This window comes from Salminus brasiliensis, chromosome 24 (assembly GCF_030463535.1).
Source record: "Salminus brasiliensis chromosome 24, fSalBra1.hap2, whole genome shotgun sequence".
Classification (NCBI taxonomy): Eukaryota; Metazoa; Chordata; class Actinopteri; order Characiformes; family Bryconidae; genus Salminus; species Salminus brasiliensis.
The window spans coordinates 2,609,828-2,628,006 of NC_132901.1; the positions used below are offsets into that span (position 1 = coordinate 2,609,828).

At 43.9% G+C, this 18,179-nt stretch overlaps 1 protein-coding gene across 10 annotated transcripts in view; it reads right to left on the minus strand.

Moving 5' to 3' along the window:
- The window catches only part of sorbs2a (sorbin and SH3 domain containing 2a), an 81,124-nt gene that overhangs the window by 41,970 nt on the left and 20,975 nt on the right, over positions 1-18,179 (minus strand). For 6 of the 10 annotated variants that reach the window (XM_072670662.1, XM_072670661.1, XM_072670660.1 and 3 more), the window contains 4 exons: positions 5,526-5,581; positions 3,312-3,406; positions 1,019-1,045; positions 792-916 (listed from right to left, as the gene is read on the minus strand). In XM_072670662.1, coding sequence (XP_072526763.1) covers positions 792-916; positions 1,019-1,045; positions 3,312-3,406; positions 5,526-5,581 — 303 coding nt within the window. Of the gene's footprint in view, positions 1-791; positions 917-1,018; positions 1,046-3,311; positions 3,411-5,525; positions 5,582-18,179 lie in introns of those variants that run through there. The other 4 variants (XM_072670663.1, XM_072670659.1, XM_072670665.1 and 1 more) reach the window with 3 other exon arrangements.

Here is an 18,179-nt window from a genome sequence, read left to right on the forward strand (position 1 = left end):
TATTATAAAGTATTATATATAAATATGTATATATAAGCAAATATATACACAACATAAGTCACAATAAGTCAAACACAAAAACATTTGTAAGTTAAAAAATATATACATATCTATATGTAATATTCATTATATATATATATATATATATATATTATATATATACTTTTAGGTGTTATTATACATTTCTTCATAAATGTATAGTAGAACCTAATATATATATATATATATATACATATAAACAAATATATACACAATATACACAAGTCAAACACAATACTACAGTAAATATAAGTTACATAAACAAATGAAAAAAGATATAAAATATGTATTTCTTATTTAATTGAATAATTTGTAATATATATTGTAAATATAAATATATATATTGTGTCTTATTATACATTTATTTACATTTTTATATATATATAGTCCATTTCTGTCCAGACTACTGGTCCTGTTCACACTTGGCATTAGCATCCACTATACATGTCCAAATGTTTGTGGACACCCTTTCTAATCAACCTAAGTAGCTATTTTAGACCACTGCTAACACAGATGTGCAAATGATGCCAATAGAATAGGACTCTCTGGAGCAGATCAACATAATCGATCACTGTAACCACCCTCAGAGGTGGTCAGGGATGAAGGACTCGCTGACCTCTTGTGATCAAACCACTCACGCTGGACGCTGATACCAGGCATGAACAGGACCCTGAGTCCTAGTTTGGCTTAAGGTCTCACATAGCCCCCCTTCCATTGTAGGTACTGCATACTGTATGCTAGGTGTAGTTTACCAGGACAGGGGACTTCTTGTCCTGCAGGTTGGGTCGGACGCTGCGGAAGCCCTTCGCTGCCAGAGACGAGCTGCTCGCATCACCGTTCCTCAATCCCTCAGTTACGCTGCGTGACCGCCAGGCATCTACATGGACGCAAGCAAACACACCCATTTGCAAAATGACGCGATCGACGGCGTTCAGATGCCTAAAGTCCAAGACAAGCAGGAGCTAATGATCAGACTTACCGGCGTCTGCAGAGTGAGTTTCACTACCTGGAAGTACAGAACACATATAAATAAACATGGGTTAGAGGAATGAAGGACGACATTAGCACGCTAGCGGGTAGGGAAGTTCAATGACAGTGGGATTGTATCTGTAGCTGCGTCCCAAGGCCTAGGACGGATAGGACAGACGGATCCTCAGTAGGACCATCCCACGAAACCTCCTTATAAGTAGCCTAGATGTCTAACCAGTCCAACCTGGCTGCGTGATGAGGTCACCGGAAAGGCCCCGCCTCTCGCAACTGCAGTGTACTGTATGAGTGCAGAGAACTGTGGGTAACCGAGGTCCAGAAAGGATGTATCAGTTGTAGGCTGCATTTCTGGGATGTATATGAAGGGTCCTTCACTTAGAGCCCGAGAAATGTAGCCTACCTGGACTTTGGAACGCAGCTACTATGGGAGTCATTCTACCAAATGGGTGCCGTTAGCGTCCTTGGAACATCTCCAATGGCCATTTATATATGTCCGTACATTCCGTACTGACCAGCATGACATTTTAGTCTAAAATATCAACAAATATTTTGTATTTTTTAGTGTGTTTGTGTCCCTGTTACATAAGTATCCATTTATTCAAAATAAAAATCAGATTTTTTTGCAAAAATGTAATGATTTGTGTCCTTTGGTGTGACTTACCACCCCGTCACACTAACTTCTTTTGTGTTTTTGCTAGTGCGGACCACCCCTGAGGTGGAACGAGAGGGCGAACTTAGTGTGATGTGTTTTGTCTGGGAGTCAAAGCAAAGAAAACGACCTTTCGCATTGATTAGCAGGTGTGCTAGGTCAGGAACCTGACCACACGAAGAACTGTGACCATAGAAGAAAACAAGCGAGGAGGACAAAACACAAAACACATGAATCTTGTAGAGTCTTGAGCCACATAAGGTTCCACAGGAGGACAAAAAAAAAAAAAAAGGCAAGGAAATGGGGGACGTAGAGGACGGGAATGAGGGTAAGTGCCTTTCATCAGCTCTACAGTCACTTAACACCATGTCTGTCATTCCAGTGGGACCACTTGCTCCTAATGAGGGGCAAAGCTACAGCACTCGGGGGACATCCACAAGTGCTGCTGTCAAAACGACGTCTAAACAACGGTTGAATAACGTCTAAACATGTCCACAGCCGGCACTGAGGCCTAGCTAACCAAATAAGTCGCGGTTGCCTTCGCCTGGGTTTCACCTGACGCACAGATCTTCAGAAGAGAGGCCTACCCCTGCATGAGCTTCTTCACAACGCTAGCTACCTAGGTGTCATGCCATCACAACGCTAGCTACCTAGGTGTCATGCCATCACAACGTTAGCTACCTAGGTGTTATACCATCAGAATGCTAGCTACCTAGGTGTCAAACCAATGGTATCTCTGTAGGCAGATTTGGAGCCAATGGCAGTAACTAAAAACCAATGGGTGTATTTGGGACTAGTGGGCATTATCCGGGACCAAGGGGGGTACTTGAGACTAGTGGAGGCTATTTAGGGTCAATGGGAGGAAGTAGGACCTAGAAATGCTATTTAGGTCCAAGAGAACCATCAGAAACAACAGCAGTATTTCAGACCACTGGAGGACATTTGGGACCAATGCAGGTGTGTCCTTCCAAAACAGGCCCTTTGGCACCAATGGGGCTAAAATGGGGGTCAGTGGGAGTATTTGAGACCACCGGATGATATCTGAGACAAGTTGAAACATTTGCAACCACTACGTCCTTTTTGAGACCTATCAAGAACCAATGGGTGTATTTGGGACTAGTGAGCGTTATCTGGAACCAGGGGGGGGGGTGTACTTGAGACTAGTGGAGGCTATTTAGGGTCAATGGGAGGAAGTAGGACCTAGAAAGGCTATTTGGGTCCAAGGGAAACCATCAGAAACAACAGCAGTGTTTCAGACCACTGGATGGCCCTTTGGCACCAATAGGGATAAAATGGGGGTCAGTGGGAGTATTTGAGACCACCGGACCACTACGTCCTTTTTGAGACCTTTTGAGAACATTCCAGACCAATGGAAGATCCGTAGCTCTGTAGGCAGATTTGGAGCCAATGGCAGTAGCTTAAAACCAATGGGTGTATTTGGGACTAGTGGCGTTATCTGGGACCAAGGGGGGTACTTCAGACTAGTGGAGGCTATTTAGGGTCAATGGGAGGAAGTAGGACCTAGAAATGCTATTTGGGACCAAATGAAACTATGTGAGTGTGAGCAAGTGTGTGTGTGTGTGGGTGGGTGGGTTAGGTGTGTGTGGGTGGGTTAGGTGGATGCTGGCTTTAGTACCTGCAGCACTCGTGTACAGATTGGGGTAACTCTGAACTCTCTTCATAGGCCAGAGAGTCAGAGACAGCGACACACTCTTGCGAGCCCGTCCTCCGCTGTCTGGAGTGTGTTTTCATAGGCACACACACACACACACACACACACACATGCAAAGCATACACAAGAAGCAAAGCACATGCATGGCATTAGCATCAGCATTAGCATGTCAATTCACAGCCATTTCAACTGTATCCAATATAAAGCAAATTAATTCATTTAAAAATAAATAAATGTAAATAAATAATATTTTATTATACATTCTATTTTATTTCAGTCTTTAATGTTTAATTTAATCTATTTGTAAATTAATGTATAGGTTATATTAAGCAAATTGATTCAATAAAATAAAATTAAATTAAAGTGAAAACAATACATATATATATATAACATAAAAATAAATAAAATGAGCATGAATTAATATAATTTAACCTCATATTCAAAATGTTAAAAAAGAATAAAATAGATGTAAAATTATATAATAATAATTGTAATGGTAATAGTAATTAAATGTAAATACAAATTTAAATAAACATATGATCCTAATTTTCTGAAGTTCAGAAAACCAACACTCCTTAGTCAAAGCCAACAGTCAGTTATCAACAGTTTAAAAATACATAATTAACTAAAATGAAATATTTAAGAACATATATTATCTAAACTGATTGATACATGTAAATATATATTTATGTATTTATACTAAATATAAAAAGTTGCATAAATTAATTCAATGTATAATAAAAAGTAAATACTAATTTAAACACACACATATATAAATATACATTGTACATATAATAATAAATTATTTCCTTACAAACAAATTTAAAAATAAATATAGATACATTAATATAAGATAAATAATATTATTTTTTTACAAAAAAAGAATATAATTAATACAAATGTAAATGCATAAAAAAATAATATGAAAAATAAATAATGGTACTAAAATGTATAAATGCATAAATACCTATTAGAGCAATAAATAAAAACATATCCACTGACATGTATGTATATATGTTGTCTAATAGACAACTTCACTCAGCAAGCTGCTGTGTGTTTTAGTTAATTATATGCAAATCAGATCATGCTGGATTGGTTCCCAGCAGCCTTCACTGTTAGGTACCTCAGTGTAGTGTGGTGTGGTGTCCTCAGGGTGCAGGAACTGTCGTCTCCTGCTTGTTTTAAGCTGTTTTGAGCAGCACAAATCATCCACACATGCAAAGCACAGCCACACAGACAGGCCTGTTGAGCTGGATGCGCTCGGCTGTTGTAGCGGATTGCCTCGGGGCCTGGACGCTCCTCAGCTCCGCCGCTCGTATGAAAGAAGGAGCATTTTCGAACGAAGCAGAGCAAATCGCATTGGGCTCAGGCAGGCGGCGAGCGTCACAGCGGGATTCATGCTCTTTAAAAGCACTCATCATGAAAGGTGGCTGTTTGCCAGTAAAATTGGCACTAAAACCGCTAAGAAATACATACTGAACACATCTTTAGCCCAACTGGGAACCAGACAGTTTTGCCCATGGGATCCATTGGATAATAATGACCACCGGAGTCAGTGATGGGACCAGGAGGGGTTCAGCATGAGCCCCATCTGGGTTGTACACTGCACAGGAGGCCTAGTTGGGACCCATGTGTGATTAGGGTGGGCTGTAACGATGGAGCCCTTTTGGGAAGCCCAACCGAGTCCCAGTCACAGCACATGTACAAACCCTAACCAGAGCCCACGCCCACCTGGAACCCACCTAGCCCCTTGTGCCACCCATGTGAGCCCCACATGAGCATGTTGGCTGGGTAATCAACTGTTAGTGATGCTTCTGGATCAATATCCTTAATGTAGGATCAATACCCTTAATTTCAGAAGAAAATTATGAGCTGGTGTCCCAATACTAATAGTGTATTTTTTACATTTAAAATTTTTAAAGGGATACACGCAGGGCATTCCACTATTTTGCCATCATGAATAATACGTATAACTCTCAGAAGAGGTTTGGATAGGAAAGAGAATGGCTGGAGGGATGCTGTAGTCATGGCGACGCCTGGTTTCATTCTCCACCACTGTAAAGAGTAAGTTACTCTACAATAAACCTACAATAGAATTTGTGGATTTTTCCTTCCCAGTGGTAAATTAGCCAGTATGAATTCTGTAAGAAGTGTGGAGCAGTTTCTGGGGTGTCGTACCTGCGTTCATAGTGGAGATCTTCTCGTAGTGCTGCTCTGAACAGGAATACACCTTCCTGCAACACACACAAACACACACACACAATCGTGGATTTAAGTAAACATGACACTTAATGGCAAATTTGATCATTTGTCAACCACAAAAACAAGCTTTAAGATTAAAACATTGGCAGCTTAGAAGATGTGGGTATTGAACCCACAACCTTATGATCTCGAAGCTGGGATTGGAGCACAGGGTCAACCATGCTATGGCGTCTCTGGGGGGTGAGAAGGTTGAATGCAGTGGCAGCTCAGAAGATGTGGGTATCAAACCCACAACCATATGGTCCATGCTTCGAAGTTGGGGTTAGAGTACAGGGTCAACCATGCTATGGCGTCCCTGGGGCTGACAGGGTTGAATGCCTTGCTGAAGGATCTAACAGTGGCAGCTCAGAAGATGTGGGTATCAAACCCACAACCATATGGTCCATGCTTCGAAGTTGGGGTTAGAGTACAGGGTCAACCATGCTATGGCGTCCCTGGGGCTGACAGGGTTGAATGCCTTGCTGAAGGATCTAACAGTGGCAGCTCAGAAGATGTGGGTATCAAACCCACAACCATATGGTCCATGCTTCGAAGTTGGGGTTGGAGTACAGGGTCAACCATGCTATGGCGTCCCTAGGGGTGACAGGGTTGAGTACCTTGAAACAAGGATCTAACAGTGGCAGCTTAGAAGATGTTGGTATTGAACCCACAACCCTGTGATCAGAGCTGGAAAAGCTGGGGTAAGATCGTAAAGTGTACCCATAGCAAAGAAGATTAAGTGCCTTACTCAAGGGCCCAACAGTGGCAGCTCATTGGACGTGGGTATTGAACCCACAACCCTGTGATCAAAGCTAGAAAAATGGTGGTAAGATTGTAGAGTCTGCCGTTGGAGCAGAGAAGATAACTGCTATTCACAAGGACCCAACAGTGGCTTCTTAGCAGATGTGGGTATCGAACCCACAACCATGTGATCAGACCTGGAAAGACTGGGGTAAGATTGTAGAATCTGCCCCTGGAGCGGAGAAGATTAAGTGCCTTCCTCAAGGGCCCAAAAGTGGCAGTTAAACCGATATGGGTATTGAACCCACAACCATGTGATCAGCCCAATGCAGCCCTAGTAACACCTCAAGGTTATATTACCAAATGCTGAAAGCGCCCTGTCAGTACCGACACCATGGCGATTACATGACATATGGCGGCTCATATGATCAAAGCGCCCGGTCTGACATGTGATCCGCTCTTTTTTAAGCATGGACGATGTGTGCTGAGGAGCTATTCGCTGTGAGGATGAAGCTGTAATACAGAACTTAGGTCCCAGACAGAGCGGACCACCCTGGCGTCGACACCACCACACACGTGTGTATGTGTGTAACTGTGTGTGTGAAGGTGTGAGCGACAGTGATACCCTGGCTGACACCAGCTGGTCTGCTCTCAGAAATACACAGCGAGAGTTTGGTATGTGTGAATTTTATAACTATCACCCTCCCACACACACACACACACACACAGACACACACACACACACACACACACACATTCTAATTCTCTCGTAAGTTCATCTGCAAGTTTATTTCAATATAGGATAGTAGCCCATAAATAATTCTCTAAGATCTACACTATAAGGACAAAAGTATTGGGACGCCTGCCCATTCATTGCTTTTTCTGAAATCAAGGATATTAAAAAAAGAGTTTTTGTTGGAGTAACTGTCTTGGGAGGAAGTTAGGCTTTCTACTAGATTTTGAAGGAGAATTGCTGTGAGGATTTGACTGCATTCAGTGACAAGAGCTGCGTTAGTGAGGTCAGGGTGTTGGCTGATGATCTTCACCCCACCAACTCCCTAACTCATCCTATTCAAAAGGACTGGAAGGAAAACCATCCGCCACTTCAGACAACACAGTTCTTCCACAGCTCAATGGTGGGGGGCTTTATACCCCTCTAGCCCACACCTAACCTGGCATTAGGCAGCATGGTGCCAACAGGTTCATGTTTATTATTAGGAGGGATGTCCACAAACATTTGGACATATAGTGTAGATGCATTAGGTGGGTATTGAACTCACAACCCTGTGATCAGAGCTTGGAAAGCACAGGGTCAGGTACAAAGCACAGGGTCAGCCATGCTACGGTGCCCTCGGAGTCAGGAGAGTTAAATACCTTGCTCAAGGGCCCAAACGGTGGCAGCTAAGTAGACATAGGTATCAAACCCACAACCTTGCGATCAGAGTACATAATAGCAGCCTACAATTAATTCTGGTAATAGCACATGAAGTAAAACAGAAAGGTTTAAAAATGCCTTAAAATCCAAGTACAGAGGGGGTTAAGTGCCTTGCCCAAGGGCCCACTAGTGGCAGCTAAGCATATGTGGGTATTGAACCCACAACCCTGTGAGCAGAGCTTAGAAAGCTAGGGTCAAATTACAGGGTCAGCCATATTATGTTGCCTTTAGAGCCAAGAGGGTTAAATGCCTTGTTCACAGGCCCAACAGTGGCAGCTTAGCAGACACAGGTATCGACCCCACAACCTACTCATCAGATATACAGTATAGAATAGCAGCCTATAAATAATTCACTACAGCATCTATCTGTACAGAGATTAGGTGAACTTATAGCACAAATTTTGAAAAACGTCTTGGAGGCCACGTACAACCAAACCAGCAAAACCAAACACCAACTGACCTCATTTTTTATAAGTAACCTCACATTTATTATAAATAAGGCCAGCCTAAAAACACTGCCAGTCATTTGTGCTCTATGGACTCAATAGTGGCGTAAAGTGCTTGGGCCCCGGTGATTGCCATTTGCTATATTTGCATTGTAATGATACTTCAGTTATAAAATCAGCCAGTGTTCAGGTGGGACTGCAAAGCCGACCTGCAGTACGACCTCAGCACTCTTGCTCTCAGCAGTTTTTCCAGTATGACCCCAGGGGTCATATGCATGCATAAATACCTGAGCTCAGTGCTGATCAAGAGTCATTTTTCTGCCTTTTTATCCAAACACATGCGATTAAACAGACGAGCTCAGCAGTCCTAACTCCAGGACACATTATACATACAGACCCTGAGGGTATTCCGGCTTTGGGCCAGTGGTCTACTAGTTCACTCGTGAAAACTCACAGTGTATACTTCCGAAAATTCCAGACTACAACTGTGATATTCCTCAAATTTTCAGTAAAAGCTTTGATGAAATATTGGAATATTGCTCCAAAACACAAAGGGTCAGTTTCCAGGACAGGGATTAGGCCTAGTCCTGCAGCATACTGCGTTCTATGTTCAGTCCCTGACCAGGGTGGGAAACCAGGAAACGGGTCAATTGACTGCTGCGATATTCCAAGAAATTTCAAATGAAGACCAAACAATATTGCACTATTCCTGAAAATATGGTAAGATTGGTGATTTATTCATAAGCGCTTCAAGAAATCCTTTTTAAAATTCAGGCAAATTCATTTTAAGCAAAATATTAATGTAATATTAACGACATTTCCAACTAAAGCCGAAGGAATACTGGATATGTACAGCGTAAATATTACTGAATATTTCAATCAAAATGAAAAAACAAATATTGGAATATTCATCAACGTACAGTAATTAAGCTTCCCGGACAAAAAAAGTAGTCACCTTATGAACTAACATGTACAATGCATCAACTCAATGATGCAACAAAAAAAAAAGCAACAAATGATGAATGGAGATTGGAAATGGGTGGGGCTAAACGGCTGTAGGATAAATGGTGACACTTTGTTACAAAAGCGAGATTTTTAAAAGAAATGGGAGGTGTCTTGTTGCTAAGCTTATACAGGCGGGAGTAAACGGTATGCTTTGAAGCTCCGTTAACATACGACATCCAACTTTTATTCTGAAACAGTGGAAAAAATAACGTTAAAAAGACGTTAAAAGGGTTGATCTGCAGTAAACTGTAAAACTGTGGCGTGGCCTGCTGCTCTAAGGGGGGCACTCTGGAGGCAGTGTATTCGACTCCTGCGTACAAGCGGGGGACACCTGGCCACTCCGGGCACCATGACAAGCTGAGAATTCCGGAGCATGCTCCAAGTAATTCCCGTTAATTACTGCCTCATATTCACCCAGCTTAGCGAGAATAGGGTTGATGAAGTACCCCTCGGAGAGAGAAACACACACACACACACGCACACATACACTCAAACCAGCCAGAATGTGTGTTTTCATGCTAAATTGTTAAACCAACGGCAGACATATCGTGAGCTGAATACTGTAGATTAGCGAAGGAAAGCGAGGCCCATTCCGTGCCTCTCCAAGAGGATGCAGGTGCAAATCTGAGAGCAAAACGGAAGCCTAAGTCCAGCTGAAGGATCTTGGCATGTTTGTTTCAAGAGGAAATGTGGAATAATGAGAATGAGAGATGAGTCTCAAAGAACTGGGGAATATCCCGGAACGTTTTAACCGAAACCCAATGTAACGTTTACGAACACTCCTGATCCAGCGACTTCAAAACCCAGAGATTATCAGAATATTCCCAAACGTTTCAAACAAAAAAACAAGAATGAAGCAGTATTCTGTAAAATCTACAGACTACAGCTCAAGGAATAAAGAACATTTTAAAGATTTATTAAATATTCCTAGAAGCTCCAACTACAGTTCAGAGAATACTCCCAAAAAGGAAATTCCCAAAAAATAATACTGTGATATTCCCAAAAATATTTTCTTAATATTTCAATAATTATTTATTTCAATAATTCATAATTCTTAAACATTTTAATAAAGTTTCCAGGGCAGAGATTAAGTCTAATCATGGACTATACAGCATTCTGAAACAAGATTCTCAATTTAGTGGAAAATTATACTCAGGACTCGGCTAAGTCCCTGATGAGGCAACTGCTACTTTTGTACTTTTTATAAAAATTTCAACTGAAGATTAAACAATATTGCAATATTCTGAAAAAAAATTCTGACTACAGTTTAAAAAATACTGTAAGATTCCTAAACATTTTACCTATAGCTAAAACAATGTTTTTTGGATAATACATAATTTGGAATATTCCAACTAGCACTAGCTGGTTCTTGATATTACACAGCAGGTTCTTGCCATTACACAGCAGGTTCTTGTCATTATAAAGCAGGTTCTTGCCATTACACAACAGGTTCTTGTCATTGCACAGCAGGTTCTTGCCATCATAAAGCAGGTTCTTGCCATTACCTAGTAGGTTCTTGCCATTACACTGCAGGTTTGTGCAACTTCCTAGCAGGTTCTTGTCATTACACAGTAGGTTCTTACCATTACACAGCAGGTTCTTACCATTACACAACAGGTTCTTGTCATTGCACAGCAGGTTCTTGCCATCATAAAGCAGGTTCTTGCCATTACCTAGTAGGTTCTTGCCATTACACTGCAGGTTTGTGCAACTTCCTAGCAGGTTCTTGTCATTACACAGCAGGTTCTTACCATTACACAGCAGGTTCTTGCCATTACACAGCAGGTTCTTACCATTACACAGCAGGTTCTTACCATTACCTAGCAGGTTCTTGCCATTACACAGCAGGTTCTTGCCATCATAAAGCAGGTTCTTGCCATTACACAGCAGGTTCTTACCATTACACAGCAGGTTCTTACCATTACCTAGCAGGTTCTTGCCATTACACAGCAGGTTCTTGCCATTACACTGCAGGTTTGTGCAACTTCCTAGCAGGTTCTTGTCATTACACAGCAGGTTCTTACCATTACACAGCAGGTTCTTGCCATTACACAGCAGGTTCTTACCATTACCTAGCAGGTTCTTGCCATTACCTAGTAGGTTCTTGCCATTACACTGCAGGTTTGTGCAACTTCCTAGCAGGTTCTTGTCATTACACAGCAGGTTCTTACCATTACACAGCAGGTTCTTGCCATTACACAGCAGGTTCTTACCATTACACAGCAGGTTCTTACCATTACACAGCAGGTTCTTGCCATTACACAGCAGGTTCTTACCATTACACAGCAGGTTCTTACCATTACACAGCAGGTTCTTGCCATCATAAAGCAGGTTCTTGCCATTACACAGCAGGTTCTTACCATTACACAGCAGGTTCTTACCATTACCTAGCAGGTTCTTGCCATTACACAGCAGGTTCTTGCTATTACACAGCAGGTTCTTGCCATTACACAGCAGGTTCTTGTCGTTACACAGTAGGTTCTTGCCCTTACCTAGCAGGTTCTTGCCATTATAAAGCAGGTTCTTGCCATTACACAGCAGGTTTGTGGCATTGCCTAGCAGGTTCTTGCCATTACACTGTAGATTTTGTGCCATTATGCAGCAGGTTCTTGCCATTACACAGCAGGTTCTTGCCATTACACCACAGGTTCTTACCATTACACAGCAAATACAGTGTAAAAATATAGGCAACAAAGAAACAACTCTTTCCCAACTTCACCCTAATGCCATAAAGAGCTGGGAGCTCTGAGTGTTTGGATCTGTGAGTGGAAAAACACTTTAGCACTGTATCGATCAGCAACGACCTCAACACAGGCCTCAACAACATATGTGGGGGCTGGCAGGCTCCCATACACCTGGCTCTGGTTAGGGTGGTAAACTCAGAGAAGTGTACGGTACCGACGGCGGGTCTTTCCAGAAACGCCTGTCCAAATGTTAGTGGACACCCATTCTGATGTAGTCCCTGTAGAAAAGTCATGCCAATAGAACAGGACTCTCTGGGCAGGGGGTTCCTCCAGGACCAGGGCTGGGAACCACTTTAAATAAACAGTCACCAGAGACTGAAGACAGACGTCCAACAGGGGCCCACAAAGTGCACCAATCATGGAAGGTGTTTCTGATAAAATGGCCAGTGAGTGGAGATACAAGATGTAGAAGATAGTAGGCGTACCTAATAAACGGTCAACCTTGTGTGTGTACATACACTCGTGCACACACACTAAACACCACTTGTCACATTTGCAATTTTAGCACTTAGGAGGTGTGGCAGGAGGGGTTGTCATGGCAACAAGGGCGACATTGTGGGATAACGTTTCGAGGGTACAGACCTGCGGCGACATAGCAGCTGCGAGAACAGGAACACACACACACACACACACACACAAAGCTACTAAAAATGATTTTCAGATCAGTCAGAGTGAGTGTGTGTGTGTGTGTGTGTGTATTTCTGTTATATATAATATATTTAATTCATTTGTGTGTGGAGCCATAGCTAACGCTGGCTATGTCTTGGGGAGTCCGTGCCTCGACGGGTCAGGGCTGTTTTGGTGGCACCAAGGGGGGCCACCATGATCAAAATATCGTGACCTTGACCTAATTCCTTTACCTTGCGGCCGGTCCCACCGCTGTCCGGGGCTGGGAGCTGGGAGTCGCTGCGTCTGACACCGAGGAGGCCGGGAGCGATCGGAGCCTCGGAGCAGGGCCCGGAATGTCCCAGTTTAACCAGGATTTATTTTCACAGTCAATAACAGCCGTCCCGCTTCATCTGAACGAGTAGAAGACCAGTCTGGAATGTGTGTGTGTGTGTGTGTGTGTGTATCATTTTTATACAGGGCTGCAGCAAAGGTCTCGAGAACTCGCCTTGAGGAATCTGACCCCCGGACAGATTTAGGGAGTAACAGCCCGCTAGGCTGCCAGCATTCCTGACAGACGGAGATTCGTGGGACGGTTCTGTCTCGTCCTGTCAAACACTGAGAGACGGCTCCTAATTAGCACTGACGCTAACGATGGTGGATGCTAATATTTGGGCCTGAGTGGCTCGTTCCGAATCTTTCGGGAAGTGCGACATTCCGCGCTCCGGATGGCTATTATAGGTTGTTTTGGTAGACATCTGTCTGAGTGTGTGTGGACATGGGGACATGGGGACATGTGTGTGTGTGTGTGTGTGTGTGTGTGCTTTACTGGTCTGTAATGGCTTCCTAAAGTGGCAGCGGTTTATCATAAGGCCGTAATTAGCGCTCCAGTAAAGCCCTGGGTTTGTTTGTGTGTGTGTGTGTGTGTGTGTGTGAACTTGTTTTCCTACATACCGAAGACGCCATTATCAGTGTCTCTAACATCCTGCACTGACCGCTGTTTCAGGCTAGCCAGAAGCCGCACTGGCCTTCCTATGGAGTGGGCGTTGGTTCGGGTGGCCCTGGAGAAGAACCAGCCCTTACCAGATGCACCAGGCAGGGCGCTGGAGAAACATCTACAGCTATCTAGAACAGCGACCCACAAATCAGACGTGGGCCCGATGTTTAGCGAGATAATTAGCGAGTAATTAGCGCCAGATCCTGCATTAGCGTAGCTACATCGCTTCTACCTTGCAGGTAGGCATTAGCCCATTAGCATGGGCTACCTGGCTGCATTAACTTGCCCTATGCCACTTGCTGTGGCTAGGAACTGTTAGCATTGTTAGCATGGTCAATCAGCGGAACTGCTGGACGCTACCTTTCCCGGACAATTTAGCAACTGTGCTGTTAGCGCCACTTGCGGCATTAGCATCGTGCTAAAGTAACAACTGCCCTTAATCACTTTTCACCACGGTGTTGTATCACAACACTACAAACACCATTAGCATTACTGCATTTCAATCTACGATAAAAGGACAAAAGTATTGGGACACCCGCTCATTCGTTCTCTCTTTGGAAATCTAGGGTATTAAAAAAAAAAGTTGACTCGGCTTTTGTTGGAGTAACTGTCTCTACTGTCCAGGGAGGAAGGCTTTCAACTATATTCTGGTGCAGAGCATTGCTGTGAGGATTTGATTGTGTTCATCAACGACTGCTTGAGTGGGGTCGGGATGTTGGATGACCACCATCCCACCTCCCCATGATCCCCAACTCATCCCAAAAGTACTGGATGGAGCTCCACCACCACCATCATTCCAGAGAACACAGTTCCTCCACTGCTCCACAGCTCCTCAATGCTGGGGGGCTTTATATACACCCCTCTAGCCCACGTGTCAGCAATGCATTCATTTGAAGGAGTGTCCACAAACATTTGGACAGACAGTGTATTAGCTTCATTAGCTTTACAAACATTGTGTTATTGTCTCGCTAATTCGCTAATACACTCGTTATTCCATGGCATCAATAGCTATGTTTAGCTAGCACTAGCTAGCATTAGCTATAAGCTCTATATGCTATAAATGAAATCACATTATTTCATGTTATTTTAGGGATCTTTTGAGTTGAGGCTAATCTTATCAATAAATGGCATCAGCTAGCACCAGCTAGCATTAGCTTTTAGCTCTGTTTAATACCTTTAACGATATTTAGCATTACTGCTGTTAGCTTCATTAGCTTCGTGTTACAAGCTCCCTTTTACCAAAATGATACATATTGCTAATCATGCTAATCACTGTATATTTTCCCGTATTATAACTGTCTGCTATTTAGCATTACTTTCATTAGCCTTACGCTATTAGATCCATTGGACACAAGTGATTGTCACGGCATCTGAGCTAACCATTTCCCACTAGTTCCTACTTTAACATTAGCATTAGCCTACTGCAGCTAACAGCTAGCCTGGGCCCTGTTAGTGACATACAATTTAGCCAGCACGTCCAGAGCATTACTCAATGCACTCTCACAAGTCTAATTGGACAAAATGGACACTTTATTACATGCTGTTAGCAGGGCGCTTCGCTAACGTGTCGAGAGATTTATTAGCCTAGCGCTACGGAGGGAAAGCGCCCAGGAATATTCTTTGTACGCCCATAAATAACGCTAATATTTCACCGGCGGCTTCCAAGAACGACTCTGGATTCATGGCAGCTTTGCCTGGCCATCGTCGAATCATATTTCTGCGAGGTATAAGGGGGGGTGGGGGGTTGCTCGGCTGGCTTGCGTCCAGTACCAAGAGGTGAAAGCCTCCTCACTGGGAGCTGTAGTGGACGGCAGAGGGCCAACCGACAACATCCTGACGTGAAACAGAGACCCGGCAGCTAAATATAATGGGTTTGAGTCCGGCCAGCTCTTATTTTAAGCCTGATCGCTAAAGCTTGAGCCGTGGAGCATATTGGGTGTAGGTGTTCTCAGGGTTGGGGAGGGACAGTGGACAGTGCTAGGCTCCCATGCTTTGGTGTTGAGCTGTTCTTCTTGAGTTCTGGACGTGATAGCTGAACACACATTCACACTACTGTTAGAGCCCTACACTGTACGTCCAAATACTTGTGGACACCCCTTCTGATGAAGGAATTCGGCAGGGTTGGGGGAGGGACAGGACGTTCGGGCTGAAGAAGAATCAGGTAGTTGGAGCATATTGGGTGTAGGTGTTGTGGGTTCGGGGTTGGACAGTGCTAGGCTCCCATGCCTTCCTCCCTGGACAGTAGAGACAGTTACTCCAACCAAAGCAGGATCAAGAAACAGTGAAAGAGCAGGTGTCCCAATACTTTTGTCCATAAAGTGTATTCATAAGGCAAGCAAGGTACACAAGCAACGCATTCCATCTCATACAAGCAAGCCGCTCTGTATGTGGTCATTGACCTAAAGGTGAAAGGTCAAGGCCTGTCAGGACCGGTTAGAGAGACACTCACTAACACTGTCAACAACTGTGCCGAGTGAGCGAGCGAGCGAGTGAGTGCCTGTGTTCGTCTGTTAAAGGAGTCGCCAGGGAAGAACAGCGGATAATATCCAGGTTCCAGATATTTAGGATATATATAGATCTATATTTTAGGAAGTCCTGTATTAAGAAGCCCTGTTCCCAGGAGCCATTAGGGCTCTAGGGTTTAGTGTTAGGAAGGGACTGTGTTGGGCTGGGATGTTTGGGATTTACGTTCAGGTGTTATAAATTGAGGGACATTGTGTTGGAGTCAGGTATTTTGTGTTTGGTAGGTTCAGGGTTCAGGTGTCTAGGGATAGTGAGGGACTGTGCTGGGGTCAGGTGTCTCAGGTCAGAAGAGGGACTCTGTTAGGTGTAGGTGTTTAGGGATAGTGAGGGACTGTGTTGGGTTCACATTCACGAAAGCCTATTAAGGTTTCAGGTGTATTCAGGGTTTGAAAGGGACAGTGTTGGGTTCAGGTGTCTAGGGATAGCGAGGGACTGTGTTGGGTTCAGGTGTCTAGGGATAGTAAGAGATTGTGTTGGGTTCAGGTTTTTAGGGTTGGAGGGAAACAGTGTTGGGCTCCTGTGGTTTGGGTTTGGAGGGTCTGTGTTGGGTTCAGGTTTTTAGGGAAAGTCAGGGACTGTGTTGGGTTCAGGTGTCTAGGGATAGTGAGGGACTGTGCTGGGGTCAGGTGTCTCAGGTTAGAAGAGGGACTCTGTTAGGTGTAGGTGGTTAGGGATAGTGAGGGACTGTGGTGGGTTCAGGTGTCTAGGGTTAGAGGAAAACTCCTGTGGTTTGGGTTTGGAGGGACTGTGTTGGGTTTAGGTGTCTAGGGATAGTGAGGAACTCTGTTGGGTTCAGGTTTTTAGGGAAAGTCAGGGACTGTGTTGGGTTCAGGTGTGTATGGATAGTCAGGGTCTGTGTTGGGTTCCGGTTTTTAGGGTTGGAGGGAAACTGTGTTGGGCTTCTGTGCTTTGGGTTTGGAGGGACTGTGTTGGGTTCAGGTGTCTAGGGATAGTGAGGGACTGTGCTGGGGTCAGGTGTCTCAGGTTAGAAGAGGGACTCTGTTAGGTGTAGGTGGTTAGGGATAGTGAGGGACTGTGGTGGGTTCAGGTGTCTAGGGTTAGAGGAAAACTCCTGTGGTTTGGGTTTGGAGGGACTGTGTTGGGTTTAGGTGTCTAGGGATAGTGAGGAACTCTGTTGGGTTCAGGTTTTTAGGGAAAGTCAGGGTCTGTGTTGGGTTCAGATTTTTAGGGATAGTCAGGGTCTGTGTTGGGTTCAGGTTTTTAGAGATAGTCAGGGTCTGTGTTGGGTTCAGATTTTTAGAGATAGTCAGGGACTGTGTTGGGTTCAGATTTTTAGAGATAGTCAGGGTCTGTGTTGGGTTCAGATTTTTAGAGATAGTCAGGGTCTGTGTTGGGTTCAGGTTTTTAGAGATAGTCAGGGTCTGTGTTGGGTTCAGATTTTTAGAGATAGTCAGGGACTGTGTTGGGTTCAGATTTTTAGAGATAGTCAGGGTCTGTGTTGGGTTCAGATTTTTAGAGATAGTCAGGGTCTGTGTTGGGTTCAGATTTTTAGAGATAGTCAGGGTCTGTGTTGGGTTCAGGTTTTTAGAGATAGTCAGGGTCTGTGTTGGGTTCAGATTTTTAGAGATAGTCAGGGTCTGTGTTGGGTTCAGGTTTTTAGAGATAGTCAGGGTCTGTGTTGGGTTCAGGTTTTTAGAGATAGTCAGGGTCTGTGTTGGGTTCAGGTTTTTAGAGATAGTCAGGGTCTGTGTTGGGTTCGGGTGTTTAGGGATAGTCAGGGTCTGTGTTGGGTTCAGGTTTTTAGAGATAGTCAGGGTCTGTGTTGGGTTCGGGTGTTTAGGGATAGTCAGGGTCTGTGTTGGGTTCAGGTTTTTAGGGATAGTCAGGGACTGTGTTGGGTTCAGGTTTTTAGGAATAGTCAGGGTCTGTGTTGGGTTCGGGTGTTTAGGGATAGTCAGGGTCTGTGTTGGGTTCAGGTTTTTAGAGATAGTCAGGGTCTGTGTTGGGTTCAGGTTTTTAGAGATAGTCAGGGTCTGTGTTGGGTTCAGGTTTTTAGAGATAGTCAGGGTCTGTGTTGGGTTCAGGTTTTTAGAGATAGTCAGGGTCTGTGTTGGGTTCAGGTTTTTAGAGATA